The sequence below is a fragment of the Eublepharis macularius genome, chromosome 1 (assembly GCF_028583425.1).
Source record: "Eublepharis macularius isolate TG4126 chromosome 1, MPM_Emac_v1.0, whole genome shotgun sequence".
NCBI classification, from domain to species: Eukaryota; Metazoa; Chordata; class Lepidosauria; order Squamata; family Eublepharidae; genus Eublepharis; species Eublepharis macularius.
Window position 1 is genome coordinate 206,751,308 of NC_072790.1, and position 17,416 is coordinate 206,768,723.

Here is a 17,416-nt window from a genome sequence, read left to right on the forward strand (position 1 = left end):
AATAACATTCGATTTATATACCGCCCTTCAGGACAACTTAATGCCCACTCAGAGCGGTTTACAAAGTGTTATTATTACCCCACAACAATCACCCTGTGAGGTGGGTGGGGCTGAGAGAGCTCCAGAGAACTGTGACTCGCCCAAGGTCACCCAGCTGGCTTCGTGGAGGAGTGGGGAATCAAACCCGGCTCTCCAGATTAGAGTCCCTAAAATTTGGTGTGGCTCTTGCAGCTTTGACTAGCACATTGAGGAAGAGAAGTGTAGGTGCAGCTCCCTCCTTGATACTGCAATTTCTGATCTACAGGGAGACTTTGTGAAGGTGCATTCAAACATGTCCTCATCCTTCACCAGCCTTTGACTTTGGCTAAACCCCTCAATCATCTTTAAGGCCTCAAACTGGAACATTTTGTAAATCTTTCACAAATATTTGTTTACTTATACTTAATGAATTAATCTGTGGATCTACTAGTCATATATATTTCCAGAAGTTGATAAAGAGGAGCTGATTGTGACTAATTTTGAATGCTTAATTTTTGCAAATATGACCATGGAATCTTGAAGATCGCTTTTTAGTGGACATTTCTCTACCTTGTATTCTAGGTGGAAAGCCACGAATACCTTGTGAAAGCTTCCTTTGATCCCAACCTGACAGAATTGAGAGAGAAGATGAATAAACTAGAGGAAAAAATGCAAGATGCACTGAAGGTGGCAGCCAGAGAGCTAAGTATGTTGATATTGGGGCAAAATTGTTTTTTCGATGGAGGAGTATTGTAGAGTTGGCTCTTTGAAAGTCATTTTATTCAGTGTTCATGGTTCTCCGTAACTTAAAATATAATGCTGCAATTTTTAAATGAGTCTTCAGGAGCTTATCAGGTTCCTCCCTCAGTGAAAAGATGAGTAATGGCTTCTCTGAAAGAGAGTTATTTATCTCTTCTGATCTTCTCCTGAAATGCATTGCTGCAGGAGAACATGCTATGTGCTAGGGTCCACTCTTGGTTCATGAATGCAGTACAAGGGACCTGGTGGACCTGGACAACACCTTGCTTGAATACATTATGATATTCCTTGAGATCCTCTGCAATGCAAAGGTTCCTTGGCAGGGGTTCTTTGGCAAAAAGGTCAATGTGGAACAAGTTCCCTGAAGAGTGAACACTTGAAAACTATAGCCATAGATCCAGAGGAATTAGCCGTGTTAGTGTGTAGTCGCAAAATAGAAAAGAGTCCAGTAGCACCTTTAAGACTAACCAACTTTATTGTAGCATAAGCTTTCAAGAACCACAGTTCTCTTTTGCATCTGGTAAAGAGAACTGTGGTTCTCGAAAGCTTATGCTACAATAAAGTTGGTTAGTCTTAAAAGTGCTACTGGACTCTTTTCTATTTTGAATACAGCATTACCATAAATCTGCATATATTGTGGGGTTTTTAGCTTGTCCCTCTCCCCAACAAGACACCAGATGGGAATTCATTTTATGTGACCTCTATCAGTCTGATAAACTCCAGCTGAGATGTGGTCAAAACTGACCATAATATTTGAAAAAGTAAGAAAGGGAGAGATGTTCCATGCTTTTATTTGACTGAAACAACCAAGAGTCTTGTGCACTTTCTTGTTGAGCTGTAATTTATCACCAGGCTTAATTCTTTGCATTTATGGCTTGATCAAGACCAGCATTTTTTTCCTAGTAGAGGTGTTAAATCAGCACAACAAAACCAGGACCTTGTGTAATCCCAATTAGTAGTTTGTTTATTTATTTAAAACATTTTTATGTCACCTTTCCACCCAAAATAGTGTCCCCAAGGCAGTGTACATTTGAACATTAAAACAACATTTAAAATAATACATAATATAATTCAATAAAAGCATACAAGAACCATGGGGAGGGGGCTAAATGAAACAAAAACATCTTCACTTGCTGTTGGAAGACACCAATAGCGGGAGACAAGATAAGTCTCCCTAGGAGGAAGTTCCAAAGTTTTGGTGCCACAAGTGAGAAGGCCCTTTCGAAGATTGCAACCAATCCAGCCTCACATGACAGGGGTGCCTGAAGCAGGGCCCCTGAACATAAGATAATGAGTAGGTTCATATAGAAGAAGGCGGTCCTTAAGATACATTGGCCTAAAGCTTTATAGAGTTTAATGGTCAATACCAGCACCTTGAATTGAGTTGAGAAGCAAATTGAGAGCCAGTGTAGGGAACAAGGCTGGAGTGATATGGACGCTATGACCCACTCTGATCAACACTCTAGCTGCAGCATTTTGCACTAATGGCAGTATCCAAAGGCATCCCAGAATAGACCATATTGCAGTAATCCACAGCAGTCTATACAATTGTCTATACAATTTTTGCATTGTTTAGAAATGTCTGAATTTTATATTTCATGGTGTTTTGACCCTACTGTTTAGTTCCCTCCTCCTGTATCCATGTTTGTTCATATGGAGGTAGGTGTCTATCTGCCAAATGAGGGTAAAATTTCATACATCAGATTAAATTTTTTAGTCCATGAAAGTTTATGCCACGATACATCTGTTAGTCTTAAAAGTGTTAGAAGACTCTTAGGCTTGTTTCCAATGTAACTGCAAACCATGATTTGCTGCTAAGTAGCAAGCTTGGCAGTTCCTCTGAATTGTATGCTCCCTCCTCCACTTGTGCATGGTGAAATAATTGGTTATTTCCAGGCTTATGATACATCATAGTTGGCTACTATATTCGAACCAGCAATTTATGCTTGCCTTGTGAAGCAAGATTCCAAACAGTGTTTGCTCTTGGTTTTAGAATCCTGATTCACAGGACAAGTGCAAATTATAGCTTGCTGGGCTGGACATAATGGCAAACTATGGTTTGCTGCAAACCTGGAAGTAAGTTAGCAGTCATGAGGTGGGGGAGAGAAGGCAGGGGAAGCAGTTCAGTGAATCTTGTCTAGCACGTGTTGCCTATTGAATAGTAGGTACCTTCACTCACTTATCCACTCTAATGGTCCTGTCAGTTTTGCTATTTAGGTATCTCCTCTCTCCCTTCCCAGCTGGATAATCTGAAATTGGTATAACATTTTATTTTAGAAATCTCAGTGATAAAGAAAACCACTACTCTCTGTCTCTTGTCTAGCCAGCTAGGTGTTAGGACTCATTCCAAACCCTGTGATTATGACAACTTCTCAGCAGGTGGCCTGGTACAATATCAAGCATCAAAACCCAGCCAAGACAGAAATTTGAGTCATTGAGTGGGGATAATGAAAATCTGATTTGTCTGTTTATAATGCTGTTATCAGTCATGTGTTTTATCCTCCTCCCCGCCCCCCTTCCCCAATTTCTTTCTGTGGAACAGGCTTGGAAGCTGGCAAGAGCATCAAATTGGAAAGTAATGCACAATACGGGCATTTTTTCCGAATTACCTACAGGGAGGAAAAAGTTCTGCGGAACAATCTGAAATACAATGTCTTGGATACCCAGAAGAATGGGGTAAAGTTCTCCGACAGGTCTGTAAAATTTGCACCAGCCCGGCCTTTACCTCAGAATAGTGGCTCTTTTTGATTCCTGGAGCCTGTTTAGTATAGTGGTTAAGAGCGTGGGACTGTAATCTGGAGAACCGAGTTTGATTCCCCATTCTTCCACTTGAAGCCACTTGAAGCCAACCTTGGGTCAGTCTCAGCTTCTAGGAGCTCTCTCAGCCCCACCCACCTCACATGGTGATTGTTGTTGTGGGGATAATGATAACATACTTTGTAAACCGCTCTGAGTAGGTGTTAAGTCAAGAATGTTGTTGTTGTTACCATCTTTTTGATTCCTTGAAAATCAAAGGGGAGAGGAGCAAGGCTGTGGTAGCTTGCAAACTCTTTTTGTTGTTTATGTACAGTAAATTGAAAGAGCTCAACGAAGAATACACAAAGAGCAGACAAGAATATGAAGAAGCTCAGGAAGTCATTGTTAAAGAAATTATAAACATTGCATCAGGTAAGGGTTTAGTACACAAAATCACAAGGTAGGTTCTTAGAATGTAATAACATCCTTGTAAAGCTGATGCACATCAGTGGAGGAGGTGGGGCTGGGAGCGGAGGAGTAAGGAAGTAATCAGCTGTCAGAAGGCTGTCTTGAAGCCAAACAAAGTAAAGACTGAAAAGCCCTTTGCAGATACAGGCTTGTCTTACACCGTCTTAGTTGGAAATAATAGGCTACAAAAGCATAGTCTAAATGTCTTTAGTGGACCTTTGTACACATTTATGAAAGCTATGTTTTCTCCTAAATGCCTTCCTTCCATAAGGAGCTCAAACAGAGATTTTAAGAGATGCTCCCAAGCAGAGAATTAGCTTTAGGAAAACTCCCAGATCGATTTCCTCCTGAGTGCACAACACCTAGCTCAAAGTTAACTTCATAAAACTGGAGGTTATAGAAGTTGACATACATGTCAGTAGAGGTCACAGGAGGAACTCTGCCTTCCTTATTCCTTTGCGGCCCCTATCACCTCAACAGCACACTTTGCCATATATCCCTATGCCATTGATGAAGACTGTCTGTGACATAGCAGTTCAGGCAGATGGCAGGTCTCATTGGTGGATATTGAAGTGAATGTTCTTGCAGCTGTGGCCTCCAGGCATTTGTGAGATTCTAGCAGCTCAACAGTAACTGAAGAAGAGGGTTTTAATTACACAGGAATTAGCAACTTGTGCTTACGCTACATCTTGTATCTTTTAGTATGTTCTTGTGCTGTTGTCATTGGCATAATTAAACACTTTTAATCAAATTTGACAATTCACATCTCTGGAACCATAACTATCCTAAAAGAGTGTTCGCACAGAGACCTTTTGTTCACAAAAAACTAATCCAAGAAATTTCAGTCTAAGCAACATAAGCATGAATAAGGCAGCAATATAAACAAATAGAAATGTTTCCTGGCGTTCTCTTGGTGTATGCTGTTCCAGATTGCATAAGCATAAGTGTTCAGATCTAGTGGCTGTCCAAACACTTGGGCCTTGTAGCTTCTGGAACACATTTCAAGCAATGCAACATGGCTAGTATGCAATAGAATGGGCTTGTGTAAATGCAAGCATGATCCATGAAGATACAACTGCTTTGAATGAAATGAAAAGAGTGCTTCTTTTTTTGCCTGCCATCTGTATTTTCTTAAGCCACTGAGAGATGTTGTCAGCTTTTTTTAAAAAAAGTACAACCTTGCATCCCCTCTTCACTTGTGTTTTGCCATAATTCCTCCTCTTTATTGGCTTGATCAGGTGGAAGTAGGCTGACCCTGAAGCACTTCTGTTCGTGATGGTCTTGGCAGCCAATACTGGATTTTCACAGCTTGTCCTATGAGTCCTGGACCCCTTCAATCAGCCTGATTCCTTTTGATTCCAGCTGTTCAGAAAAAAATCAAGACAGGCATAGAGCATGGAACTGCAGGGTTTGGGTCTAGTGGCATCTTAGGGACTAACAAGATTTGTAGAGTATAAGCCTTTGAGAGTCAAAGTTCCATTTTTCAGATACAAATAGGGCATAAGATGGTCCTGGTTAAATGACTTTGTTTCTTGATTTAAAATATTAAAAGAATTTTAAGGGGCTTGTAAATAGCCTTTCACTTAGTTGCCTCTGATGAGCAAGAGCTGCTTTCCAGGTGATAAGGTAGGAAAAGCCTTCCCGCCCCTTTAGGTCACCTAATACCGAATTATGAATTTTCTGGATGGCTGAGGCAAGCTACTGTGTCCCAACTTCAGTCTAGTATGCAGGTAAGAATTCTAAGGCTAGATCCAGAGGGATATCAGGGCTATGGCATCTGCATTTGGGTTCATAAGAAACCCCAAAGGACCTATAAATATTTTAAAAATTCCCTGCCCCTCGTTCAGCCATATTTTTCATGTATTTGTCTATAGTTTAAGCAGATTGATTGTTCACAATCCCACCGTGCCATTATTATTAATGTTATTTAACTCAAGGGTTTCATTGTAAGGGCAGCTGTGTCAACTGCCAACATAGAAAGAAATTATGTACTGGATGCCCAAGGGTATTGTAGGAAATTCAAATGACCCTCAACCTGGTGATAAATCTCAGTTATTACACAGCTCTTTTTGTCTTCATGCAGCTGTTAAGATAAGGTGTTAGCTGTTCAGGGTTTTTTTTTAATTCCACAGCTGGACAGTTTTGAGATGAAGAAGTGCATGTATAAGGTATCTGGGATCTCACAGACCTCATAAAAATCTGCACTGGAGAACACTAGTGAACAATAGATACTGGATATCCCACTTGTGGGAAGGGTGGGTTATAAGCCAAATAAAATAAATAAATCTATATACTTTTGCCTAGGACCTTTTAATGGTGGTACTCAACTGGTACTGAGTATGGGCATCTTTTTGGGAGGCTTTCCCAAGTTCTGAAGGGGGAATCAGTGGGAATCAGTGCAGCCTTATATATGAGTACGGGCACCTTTTTGAAACCAAAAAAGCACTGCTTTTGCTCATCTATTAATCTTCTTTTCATAATTTTAGTTTTTTAGATGAAAATTGGGGTCTTACTTGAAAAACAGGTGTAACTTACTTGGGATCAGTTTGACCCAGTTATTAGCCTTTTACATCAATAGGGAGGTATTATGTGAGGGGGAAATGTACTTATCCCAAAGTTTACAAGAGCAAATTATGCAGTTTAAGAGCTGTTACTCTTGACCCAGCCACCATTCTGAAGTAGCTTATTTTTTTTTCCTTGCGGCATCTGCCATCTTCCAGGAAGACATTTCACACGTTGCAACTTCACATGTGGATCACATGAAGGCTTGCAGTGGTGTGGGGAATTCCCTGATCTGCATGATGAATCAGAGTAGGCCAGTTATTTGTGGTGGGGAAAAATCGTCCATGGCGACCATGAATCAAGCTATGTAGAAAATTGAGTCAGCACAGAAGCAATTTCACAGATGACAACTCTAATCGAAAACCTTGTATAAAGTCCCTATTTTAAATGTATTTAATGAATGAACAAACAAGCTTACATACTTTTGGGTCTCTGCAAATAAACCACTGAAACCTGAGCACCATGATAGATTTAGCATGCTTAATAATATTTGGATCAATCTAATACAAAAGAGTGCTGTGCACAGCTGGAATCACTTACAGTACCCAATGTAAGTAACCAGTTTGGGTAGGCAGGCTGCCTGTTCACAGTGTATTGCCACAATGCGCATTTCTGCATGTACCATTTGTATGTATAGAAATATCTGGGATATCCCTTTGGAATCTGCACTCAGTAAGGTTCTACATGGATTTGTCGTTGCAGAAGGCAGATCAGCTTTATTTCTGTCTCTGTGCTGCTTAATGTACTTTAATGGCTATATTTCATTCTACATTTAATGGTTTTACTGGTTTTAACGGATCCTCTATTACTGTTAGCTCCCTGGAGGGCCATTGTGGTGAAAAGGCCAGGTAAAGGTAGACTAACAGTGCAATCCTATGCAGAGTTACTCCAGTCTAAGGCCATTGAAATCAATGGCCTTAGACTGGAACAACTCTCCATAGGATTGCACTGTGTGTTATTTTGTTATGCACTCCTTTATTTGCTTAAGGTCTGTGGATCTAGGAGTGTGATCTGGGTCTTCCTAAGGAGAAAGAAGATGCATACATTTCTTCTTTATAGCTGCCATCTTAGAAGGTTCAATTGCTCATGAAACTAGGAGTTCTTATCAATAGAAAAGTCAGGCACATGAGCCCCCTGATTCAGATGAGAACTGAGGCTTGAGAAGAGGAAAGATTTGAATTGTCCACTTGAGCCATTTTTCCTACCTCAAAATGACCCTGGAAATTCCTGTTGTCCCATTGGGGTAAACATACAGATACCTGTATCAGGACCTATATGTTTCCCCAGAAGGGCAAATAGTAGCTTGCTAGGACCATTTCAAATCAGAACAGCACAGTGAGAAGGCTTAACCTGCTCCCAGTACTGCAGTCACAGTCTGAATTGGGCCCACGGTTGCCTGATTTTTCAGGAAAATGAAACGCTAGTCGTTCTATTCACGGTACTCCAAAGTGTCAGATGTAGTCAAGTTCTTAGTTTTTAATAAGAGCTTGGAAGGTGCAGCCATAAGTTGCTCTTGTCAAGACAGATACTTTCTGTTCTCCAAATTAATTATGTTTTCAGTAATTGGCAATAGGTAGCCTCCAAAAAAACAGTTTCATTAGCATAGCCTTCCTAGAACATCTTATTAACAAGTTATGTTGTATCTTTTTTATTTAAAATAGATAGAAAACCACACTTTCTACTAGGGGGAAAAATACACAAAGCAAGAAATACATTTTAAAATTTGTATCCTACTTTCAATCAGTCAATAAGACTGCTAATCCATAAAAGACAAGCGGAATAGCAGAAGAATTATCACAGCTAGATTCAAACAGCTACAGTTTAGATTCTTTCCTAGTTAACAAGTGGTGAAAAGGGCTTGCCCTAGAAAAATTATCATTTTAATTCGATATCAGGAAATTGGGAAGAGCATGCTTATCCTTATCCTTAAATATCAGGAGTATTCTGATATATCTGAAATGACACAAATACTCCCAGTGTTTAAGGATAAGCATGCCCTTCCTGACTCCCATGTGGAATTAAAATGGGGGGGGGGGAGAATAAGGAAGAGCCCCAGCTGGTTCAGAGTGCTTGGACCCTTAAAATTGTTTCCATTATTTCATCGAATCATAGAGTTGGAAGAGACCTTATAGTCTTATCGAGTCCAAGCCTCTGTCCCATGCAGAAACAGCCTAAAGTTTCCACTACAGGTAAGAATTCATCCAGCTGCTCCTTGAAGACCGCCAATAAGGGGGAACTGCGGGAACCTACCGCAGCCCTAGGCAGGTGATTTTACTGCTTGATTACTCTTAACGTGAAGAAGTTTTTCCTGATGTCCAGTTGGCATCTTCTGTCCTGTAGTTGAAACCTATTGTTTTGAGTCTTGTCCTCTGTTGCCAACAGGAACAGCTCCCTTCCCTCCTCTAATGTGTGCTTATTATTTCCTGTGGGGTAGACCTGACCTCAAAACACCATAGGCTTGGTCTGTCCCATAGAAAATAATGGCCTTTTTAAAATGTAAAAGTCCCATGCCCTTTAGGGGAAGTAAACCTGGCATTTGGCATCTGTAGGCCAGATCTACTACCTATAAATGGCGTCAGCGTGGACTTACCCCTCAAGGAAGAACCTCTCCCTGCTGAATGTCGGAATGGCCCTACTGGGGATGGAGAACTGTGTTGTACTTAGCCAGGAACCCTGGGAAAGTGTTCCATTAAGGCTTCAGCCTGTTCTGCAGAACAGCAAAGATCAGGCCTTTTCTTTAAGCCAGCACCAAGAGACATATGCTTAAATTCATTAAAATCAATTAGTTTAAGTATGGCTAATTCCATGTTGGACTGACAGTTATTCTCAGAGCATATTGTGGAAGATGTAATAGGAACTCAACACACTTAGAACCTGCTTTTAGAATCTAATTGCTTCCTCCCAGGGCTTCATTGCAAATGATAATCTTTTAGGCAAAAGGTGGCCTCTGTTCCCATATAAACCTATCCAGTTATCACCTGAAATATGGAAGATCATAGAAGAGTTTTCTGAATTAACAATGTGGAATAGATTTTGGATTTCTATGTGGATGAAAAACCCAATAAAATGTATTCTCTGTTCATCAGGATACAAGGACCCTATACAGTTTCTCAGTGAAGTTATAGCCCAACTGGATGCAGTTGTCAGTTTTGCTCATGCGTCAAATGCTGCTCCTATGCCCTACGTACGTCCAGAGATTCTGGAAATGGGAGCAGGGAAGATTATACTAAATGGCTCAAGGCACCCCTGTATTGAAGTTCAAGATGATGTTGCCTTCATTCCAAATGATGTGACTTTTGAGAAGGGCAAGGAGATGTTCCACATCATTACTGGTAAAGTGCTTTTATGCCAACTTATTTTTCTTTCCTCTGTCTTTTGCGTGGTGGGTGGGTGGGTGGAAAAGATGGTTTCAAAACACCTGTTTACAAACTTCAAAAAAGAATAGAGGAGTTTAAATAATTTCTGTAGATCAATATTTTCATTTAATGGGTATTTGGTTTGAGCTCATAACTCAAACCTGTTCCAGATGTGATGTCCACTGTGCAACTCATCTAGGATGTAAAGTTGTGGAGGTCATTTTCATGACACACAGAAGAATAACAAAATACAGGGTAGCTGGTGCTTGCATGAGTGGCTGTGCGGGAGCAAACCCGCTCCTCTAGCTTGTTACTTACTTTTTTCATTCATCTTCATAATATCTTTCAGGGACCCAGACTTTTTTTCCCAGCACAGAACATCCCACAGGCTAATTGTGGGTGCCTTTTAAACTTTCAAGATCCTTCACTTTTTAATTTCATTGACTATGGAGATCTTCAGCTTTTTTTAATGTCACAGTTGAAAAATATTGCTGCAGTTAGGGAGGATTGCAACTTAAATAGCTTAAAAAGTGCTTGAGTTTATAATTTATTTTATTTTATTTATGTTATTTATATTCGGCCTTTCTCACTGAGACTCAAGGCGGATTTCAGAGTGTGAGATTAGTACAATTAGTGGTGAGGACCAGGGCAGGCATTTCCATACAGTGTCAAGAACATTTCCATAAACAGTGTCATGAGGTAAATGAATACAGTTTCAAGAACATTTCCATAAACAGTGTCATGAGGTAAAAGAATATAAGTTTACGAAGATATAGTATTAGCAAGGATCCAGTTGAGGAATTGCTGAAACAGAACATAATCAATTCTAGGACTTACACTGAACATCATAAAGCACAGGTAGGGGATATAGGAGTACATATTTAAAGCAACTGATAAGGCAACATAATGGTGAAATTTATGGTTTCTAACTCATTAGCTAATGAATCTACTGGAGCTGAGTTGGTGAATTTAGATACGAAGAAATATAGGTTCCCTGAGAAAGAAATTAACTTTCTGTTGCTGATTGATGGCTCCCAAGCTTGGGGTAGGAAATGTAATCACGGGAAGAGGGCATTGGAATGTGCTAATGGGTGACACAGCGCAGCCCACTATTGTCGTGGTCTCATACCAGTTGCTGGGAAGATAGTAAATCCAATCATTTGGTCCTTTGCATTTGCATGCACATTCCAGGCATACCTGATTCTCTTGGGCTGGATCCAGCAACATTCTGCCTAGCCAGCTTGGAATTCCCCTGATGCAGACCAAGCTGCATTAATCCAGGGGCCCTGTAACCTTTTATATCACAGGCCTGTATTAGGTTAAAAAGGTAAAGGTAGTCCCCTGTGCAAGCACAAAGTCATTACTGACCCATGGGGGATGTCGCATCACAACTTTTTTACAGGGTGGTTTGCCATTGCCTTCCCCAGTCATCTACACTTTACCCCCAGGAATCTCATTTTACTGACCTTGGAAGGATGGAAGGGTGAGTCAACCTTGAGCCAGTTACCTGAACCTGGCTTCCGCCAGGATCAAACTTAGTTTGTGAGCAGAGCTTGGGCTGCAGTACTGCATCTTACCACTCTGCGCCATGGGGCCCTGTGACCTTTTGTATCACAGGCCTGTATTAAAGGTGTATCAAATATGGCGAAGGCCAGGGCTGACCGCTTAAACTGTGAGGTGAGTGGGACTGAGAGAGCATCTCGAAGCTGTGACTGACCCAAGGTCTCCCAGCTGGCTTCAAGTGGAGGAGTAGGGAATCAAACCCGGTTCTCCAGGTTAGAGTCCCGTACTCTTAACCACCACACCAAACTGGCTCTTACAACATAGACTGTGTTTAAAAATTAGTTGTTGGCTAGTTTCTAATTGTTGTGAATCACTGCTGTTCCAACTAGGGTTTTCATTTTGTGAAAAGGTATTAGGAATTTTCATTTTTAAAAAATATGTAACTTGATAAAGTCATGCTGACAAAATAAATGCCACAGAAAGAGTTGCAAAATGCTGTCAACAGTCCTTCTGTGTAGAGTATGATAATGGTTGAAATACATTTTTAAAGAGGGTGCACGAAACACGAGAGTGTTTTCAACAGCAGTTTTTAGAATTGTGACCTTCCAGTTAATGCTTAATAACAAATTTCCTTCAAGCTAATACTAATGGTAGTATCTCCACAGGACCAAACATGGGAGGAAAATCTACCTACATTCGTCAGACTGGAGTGATAGTTCTCATGGCTCAAATTGGGTGTTTTGTGCCCTGCGTCTCTGCAGAAGTGTCTATTGTTGATTCTATACTGGCTCGAGTAGGAGCTGGAGACAGTCAACTGAAAGGAGTGTCTACCTTCATGGCAGAAATGCTGGAAACGTCATCCATCCTTAGGTGAGAGCAGTGTTTGGCTTTATAGAATGTGTCCTGTAAGGTCTTGCAAGCATTTAAAAACATAAGAGCCTGCTGGTTCAGACCAGTGGTCCATCTAGTCCAACATCTTGTCTCACAGTGGCCAACCAATAGCCCTGGAGGGCCAACATCAGGGCATAGAGGTTTGTATTCAACATTGGTATTCAGAGGTTGGCTGCCTCTGTAAATGGAGGCTCCCTCAGTCTCCTTGGCGAGTAGCCATTGATGGACCTCCTCTCCTTGAATCTGTCTATCCCCCCCCCCTTTAAAGCTATCTATGCTCATGGCCATCACTACCTCCACTGACTGAATTCCTCAGTTGAATTACTAATTGACTAAAGAAGTATTTCATTTTGACTCTCCTGAACCAATCCCCAGCAATTCAATTTGGTGCTGCCAAATTATAGTATTACAGGATATTTGGTGGAGGTCTAGTCAATTCCTCCAAGATAGATACTATTTTGAGGGAGGAAGATAATATTTTTAGCACTGATTTCTGCTCTGCCATTGCTCATGCACAGTTACCTCACATTATTCCACTCTTGCTGTTTTTGCTAAGTACCTGCTGAGGGAACTTAATGTAATGTCATTTTAAGTAACTAACATGGCTACTACCCCTCCCCAGTTATTGTAAGTTTCTATGTTATATTGATATCTTGCCTGTTCTGACATCTTGTTCCTGACTTTTGCTGGTACATGCAAACTTTTGTCTTCAACAGTTACTATATTACTTAAATGTCAGGCTGCTCTTTAAGGGAAAATCATCTTTGGGGTGGCATTCCTTTTTTTTTTAATAAAATTTTTTATTAGTGAGTGGTAAAACAAAGAAAATTTTGCAAATTTGACACAAATTATCCCATTTTGCCCCCTGCTCTAACCCCCACCCTTTTCCTCCCCCCTCCCTATTGACTTCCAACAGCTTTCCAACTCCTAACCCTTCTTATTACTTAAATCTATTTCATTTATATTTCCCTACCAACTCTAATTCAATATCTCTTATTCTAAGCACATTCTTATTTTTACATAACCTCTATCAAACCTACTATCAATATAGTATATCTCAACTCAATATAACATACTAATATAATATAATATATAACAAAGATCACCCTATCTCTTACTTTAAACTTATTCTATTTCTTTTCTTTTCAACATATACTCCATCAAATACACTATCAATATAGTATATATCACAGTAATATATTATATGTATGTTGTATGCTATGCCACCAATGTAGCACAGCACACATCACCACACAACACAGCCACATATCATATTATATATAGAGTCTGATCTACTAACCCGTTGTTTTATGTCATATATCATGTATAGTATACCTCATCGAGATATCTGTTTACCCCTTCTCATTATCCCATATATTCAATGTAAAATCCCCTTTAACATTATATAAGCTTAGATTATAATTACATTCCCCCTAAATGGTAAAATCCCTTCTCTCTTGTCATTACAACACTATTCTTTAAAAATTTTCAAACTGCCACAGTTCTCCTTTTACATCCCATTTTTTTTCCAGAAATTGTTTCAGTTTCCCCCAATCAACAATATATTGCCCTAGGTCAAGCTCTTTAAGTTTCCTTGTCATTTTGTCCATTTCTGCCATGTACAGCAATTTGTAAATCCAGTCTTCTACAGTTGGTATTTCTTGTGTCTTCCATTTCTGCGCATATAAAAGTCTTGGGGGTGGCATTCCTTTGAGTTAGTTGCAGAATTCAAATGAGCAGAAATCCTCTTCAGTTGCCCACTTGTCAGACTCTTTTAGGCATTGTCCTTCTGAAAAAGGGGGACCTGTGTAAGAGAGAAGGAGGTACAGCTAAATATCCAGAGATTCCTTTAAAGTGGAGCATTGATTGAAAAAATATTGAATGTGAAAACATACTTAATTGAATTGATGTTTTACATGGTTGGGGTTTCCTATTCTATTTGCTGTTGCAGTTATCCAATTTATAATACCCCTTATAGTATACTGCTTTTTAATTTCAGATCTGCTACAGAAAACTCGCTGATAATCATTGATGAACTGGGGAGAGGAACATCTACATATGATGGTTTTGGGTTGGCGTGGGCTATTTCAGAATATATTGCCACCAAAATTGGAGCGTTCTGTATGTTTGCATCTCATTTTCATGAGTTGACAGCCCTTGCTGACCAGGTTCCCTCTGTAAATAACTTGCATGTCACAGCACTGACCACTGAGGACACCCTGACAATGTTGTACCGTGTGAAAAAAGGTGAGAGATGTCACAGATACAGAATGAAGAAAAAGCCATCTTGATTATTGTACTACAAGGATACAGGATTTCCCCTTCACTGGCAGTTTTCAAGAAGAGACTGGATGAATATTTGTCAAGGATGTTTTAGGCTTATCCTGCGTTGGGCAGGGGGTTGGACTAGAAGGTCTGTGTGGCCCCTTCCAACTTTGTGATTCCTTGATTCTCCATAATGTTCAACAGCCAGTTGTCTCAAAGACAGCTTTTTATATATTTCAAAATTTTAGCCCTCTTAGCTTAACCATGCCCTGACCACTCTTTCCTTCCACCTCTTGGTATAGATGTGATGCTATCTTATGGTTAAGAAAAACATAACCATGGTTATGCATTAAGTCTGAGCTTTATCAGCATGATTTGGGGGCAGCCACAAACCAGAATGTGTCATAGTGGATTGAGGAGGCTTACTGACTATGGTTTAGCAAGTTAGCCTGCACTGGTTGTCATAGATAGTTGCCTTCAAAATCCTTCCCTTTGAGGAATAACATAGGATATTTTTGTTCATGCCAAACAAAGGTCCATTTTCCTTGTGTGCTATAGTCACAATTTCCTAATTTATTACTATTTTTAAGTTATGTGATGTGTCCTGAAAATCACTGAATAAGATCTGAGTTTCAAATTTGCCAGTCTCCAGCCTCCCTGGAATTACATTTGGCTATTAGAAGGAATGTCCTTCAGGAGACGCTAAATTTGACTGACATCCCTTTCAGATGCATCCTTTTGAGAATTAAAACCAATGATGCTTTTCCCAGGGGCGTGTGACCAGAGTTTTGGAATCCACGTAGCAGAGCTTGCTGCCTTTCCAAAACATGTGATTGAGAACGCAAAGGTAAAAGCTGTGGAATTAGTGGAGTTCCAGCATATTGGAAAGCCCCAGGAGGAGGATGAAGAACCAGCAGCCAAGAAATGCTACAGAGAAAAGCAGGTTTGTTAACAAACATCTTTATGAATGAAAAAGGGAACAAAGGTTGCTTGGATCAGTGTTGCCACTAAGATTGTAAGATGGTTGCCCACCCCCTTACTTCACTACCTGAAATGTATCCTTCCTTTGTCTCTTCCACCCTCACTCCCGCTATTCTGCCCCTCACCTTCCCTCAGTCCCTGCCATCTTTGTTCTTCTTTAGAATGTGCCATGGAAGCTGTGCCAGGCCACTGCAGTGTAGTGTTGTGGTGGTGGAGACAGGAAAACACTCTAAGCTCCTTCTGTGTTTGGCTTTGCTGCTGCTTTTCCACTGGTTGATACTCTTATTTATTTACTTAATGGATTTATATCTCAGACTCTCCAGAATCTGCCTGAGGCAGCTAATGTAAAAAAATAGCAATTAAAATAACCCAAGAAAGTAAAACTGCAGCAATGAAATCTTTCATCCAGTGTGTGCTTTCTGGGGCTGAGAGACAAAGCTTGATAGCTGTCTTTTGCAACAGCATCAAAGCTCTGGTGTATCTCCAATAATCATTCTACTCTGCACCCACATCTTGCTGATCTTCTAGAGCTACTAGCCTCAGAGTGAAAGCCGGGCTTGAGCCAGAAAGAGATTAACTCCATTGCATTTTATTATTGCATTGTTTTCTGATTCTGTAATTTGCCTTGCATCTTAATGAGGAAGGTAGTTTATTAATGAAGTAAATAAATTCATTTTATTTCACTTATATCCTGCCTTTCCCACCATTTTGGTGGTTTACAGAAGTCAGCCAAATAAGCAACAGACATTAAAACCATAAAACAATCCAGTTACAAGAAACAGCAACTATAAGCTAATCCTTCAGATAGGCAGGCCAGGGGGGGCATGCCGTCAGCAGGGGGAGAAGGAGGATGCCTGAGGAGTGAGCTCCATCCCTCTTTGATCCCTAAACCTCTTTAATCAATGCCATAGCTACTTTTAAAAGCAGAAAACTATGGGTAAACAAGGGCTCGACAAAAACAAAAGCTTCAAAACAACCTTTTCAGCTTTTAAAGCAACAGCGTTCCAAATCAACAGCACAGACAAAATGGCAACCGAGGGAAGCAGGGTGAGCTTGCAGACTGCCCCTCCCCCTATGACTCTGTGTTAACTTCTCTACTTGCGAATATGGAACAGAGAATAATAGAAAACTACAGTTAGAAGACGGAGTGGCTTCTTTCGTCTCTAGAGCATTTTGTCTAGGATCACTTAATCACCCTAAACAAAAGGGCCCCTGAGACATTCTGGCAGTTTTCCCTGACCCAAGAACAAGAAAGATAATATTAGAGACAGCCAGATCCTGAGGCTCGTTCTCCTTTCAGGGTGAAACGATCTTAATATTTTCTGATATTCCATCTGAAATACTGAATAAACACCAAGATCTCAAAACAATCACGGAAGCACTAAGGCAAGCAAACGTGAGTTATAAATGGACAAACTTAACAAAATTACAAGTAAGATATAAAGATAAGTTTATTATGCAGAAGATCAAGAATCGGGTCTAGTCTTGTTGCAAGACATTCACATTTCTCTACTCACAGACCCTAATAAATCGTCACAGAAAAGAAAGAAGATGCAGGCCTAGACTCCACCAAAGGGCAGCAAAATACCAGTCCAACATGCTTGGCTGTGCTATTGCTTATGTATATGGTAAAAAACCTACTATTACCTACGACAAGATCTTTTTGAATTTCCTCGAAGAAGTTATGGCTTAGACTTTTAAAATACAATGCATCTAGCTGATTGAGGTTGGAGGAGAAAGGAGGGGAAGGCTTATTTTCTCTTGCCTCCTAGAATATTAACAGCCTTTCCGTATTGGAACTAGTTCCAATGACCTGTGTGAGACATAAAACCTCACAACGGTCCAGAAGGCTGTTTAATCAGATTACTTCATTAGAA

At 40.3% G+C, this 17,416-nt stretch overlaps 1 protein-coding gene across 1 annotated transcript in view; it reads left to right on the forward strand.

Moving 5' to 3' along the window:
- The window catches only part of MSH2 (mutS homolog 2), an 88,838-nt gene that overhangs the window by 67,305 nt on the left and 4,117 nt on the right, over window positions 1-17,416 (forward strand). The window contains exons 9-15 of the mRNA XM_054986090.1: window positions 601-724; window positions 3,320-3,470; window positions 3,848-3,945; window positions 9,630-9,875; window positions 12,068-12,272; window positions 14,293-14,540; window positions 15,329-15,501. Coding sequence (XP_054842065.1) covers window positions 601-724; window positions 3,320-3,470; window positions 3,848-3,945; window positions 9,630-9,875; window positions 12,068-12,272; window positions 14,293-14,540; window positions 15,329-15,501 — 1,245 coding nt within the window. The remainder of the gene's footprint in view (window positions 1-600; window positions 725-3,319; window positions 3,471-3,847; window positions 3,946-9,629; window positions 9,876-12,067; window positions 12,273-14,292; window positions 14,541-15,328; window positions 15,502-17,416) is intronic.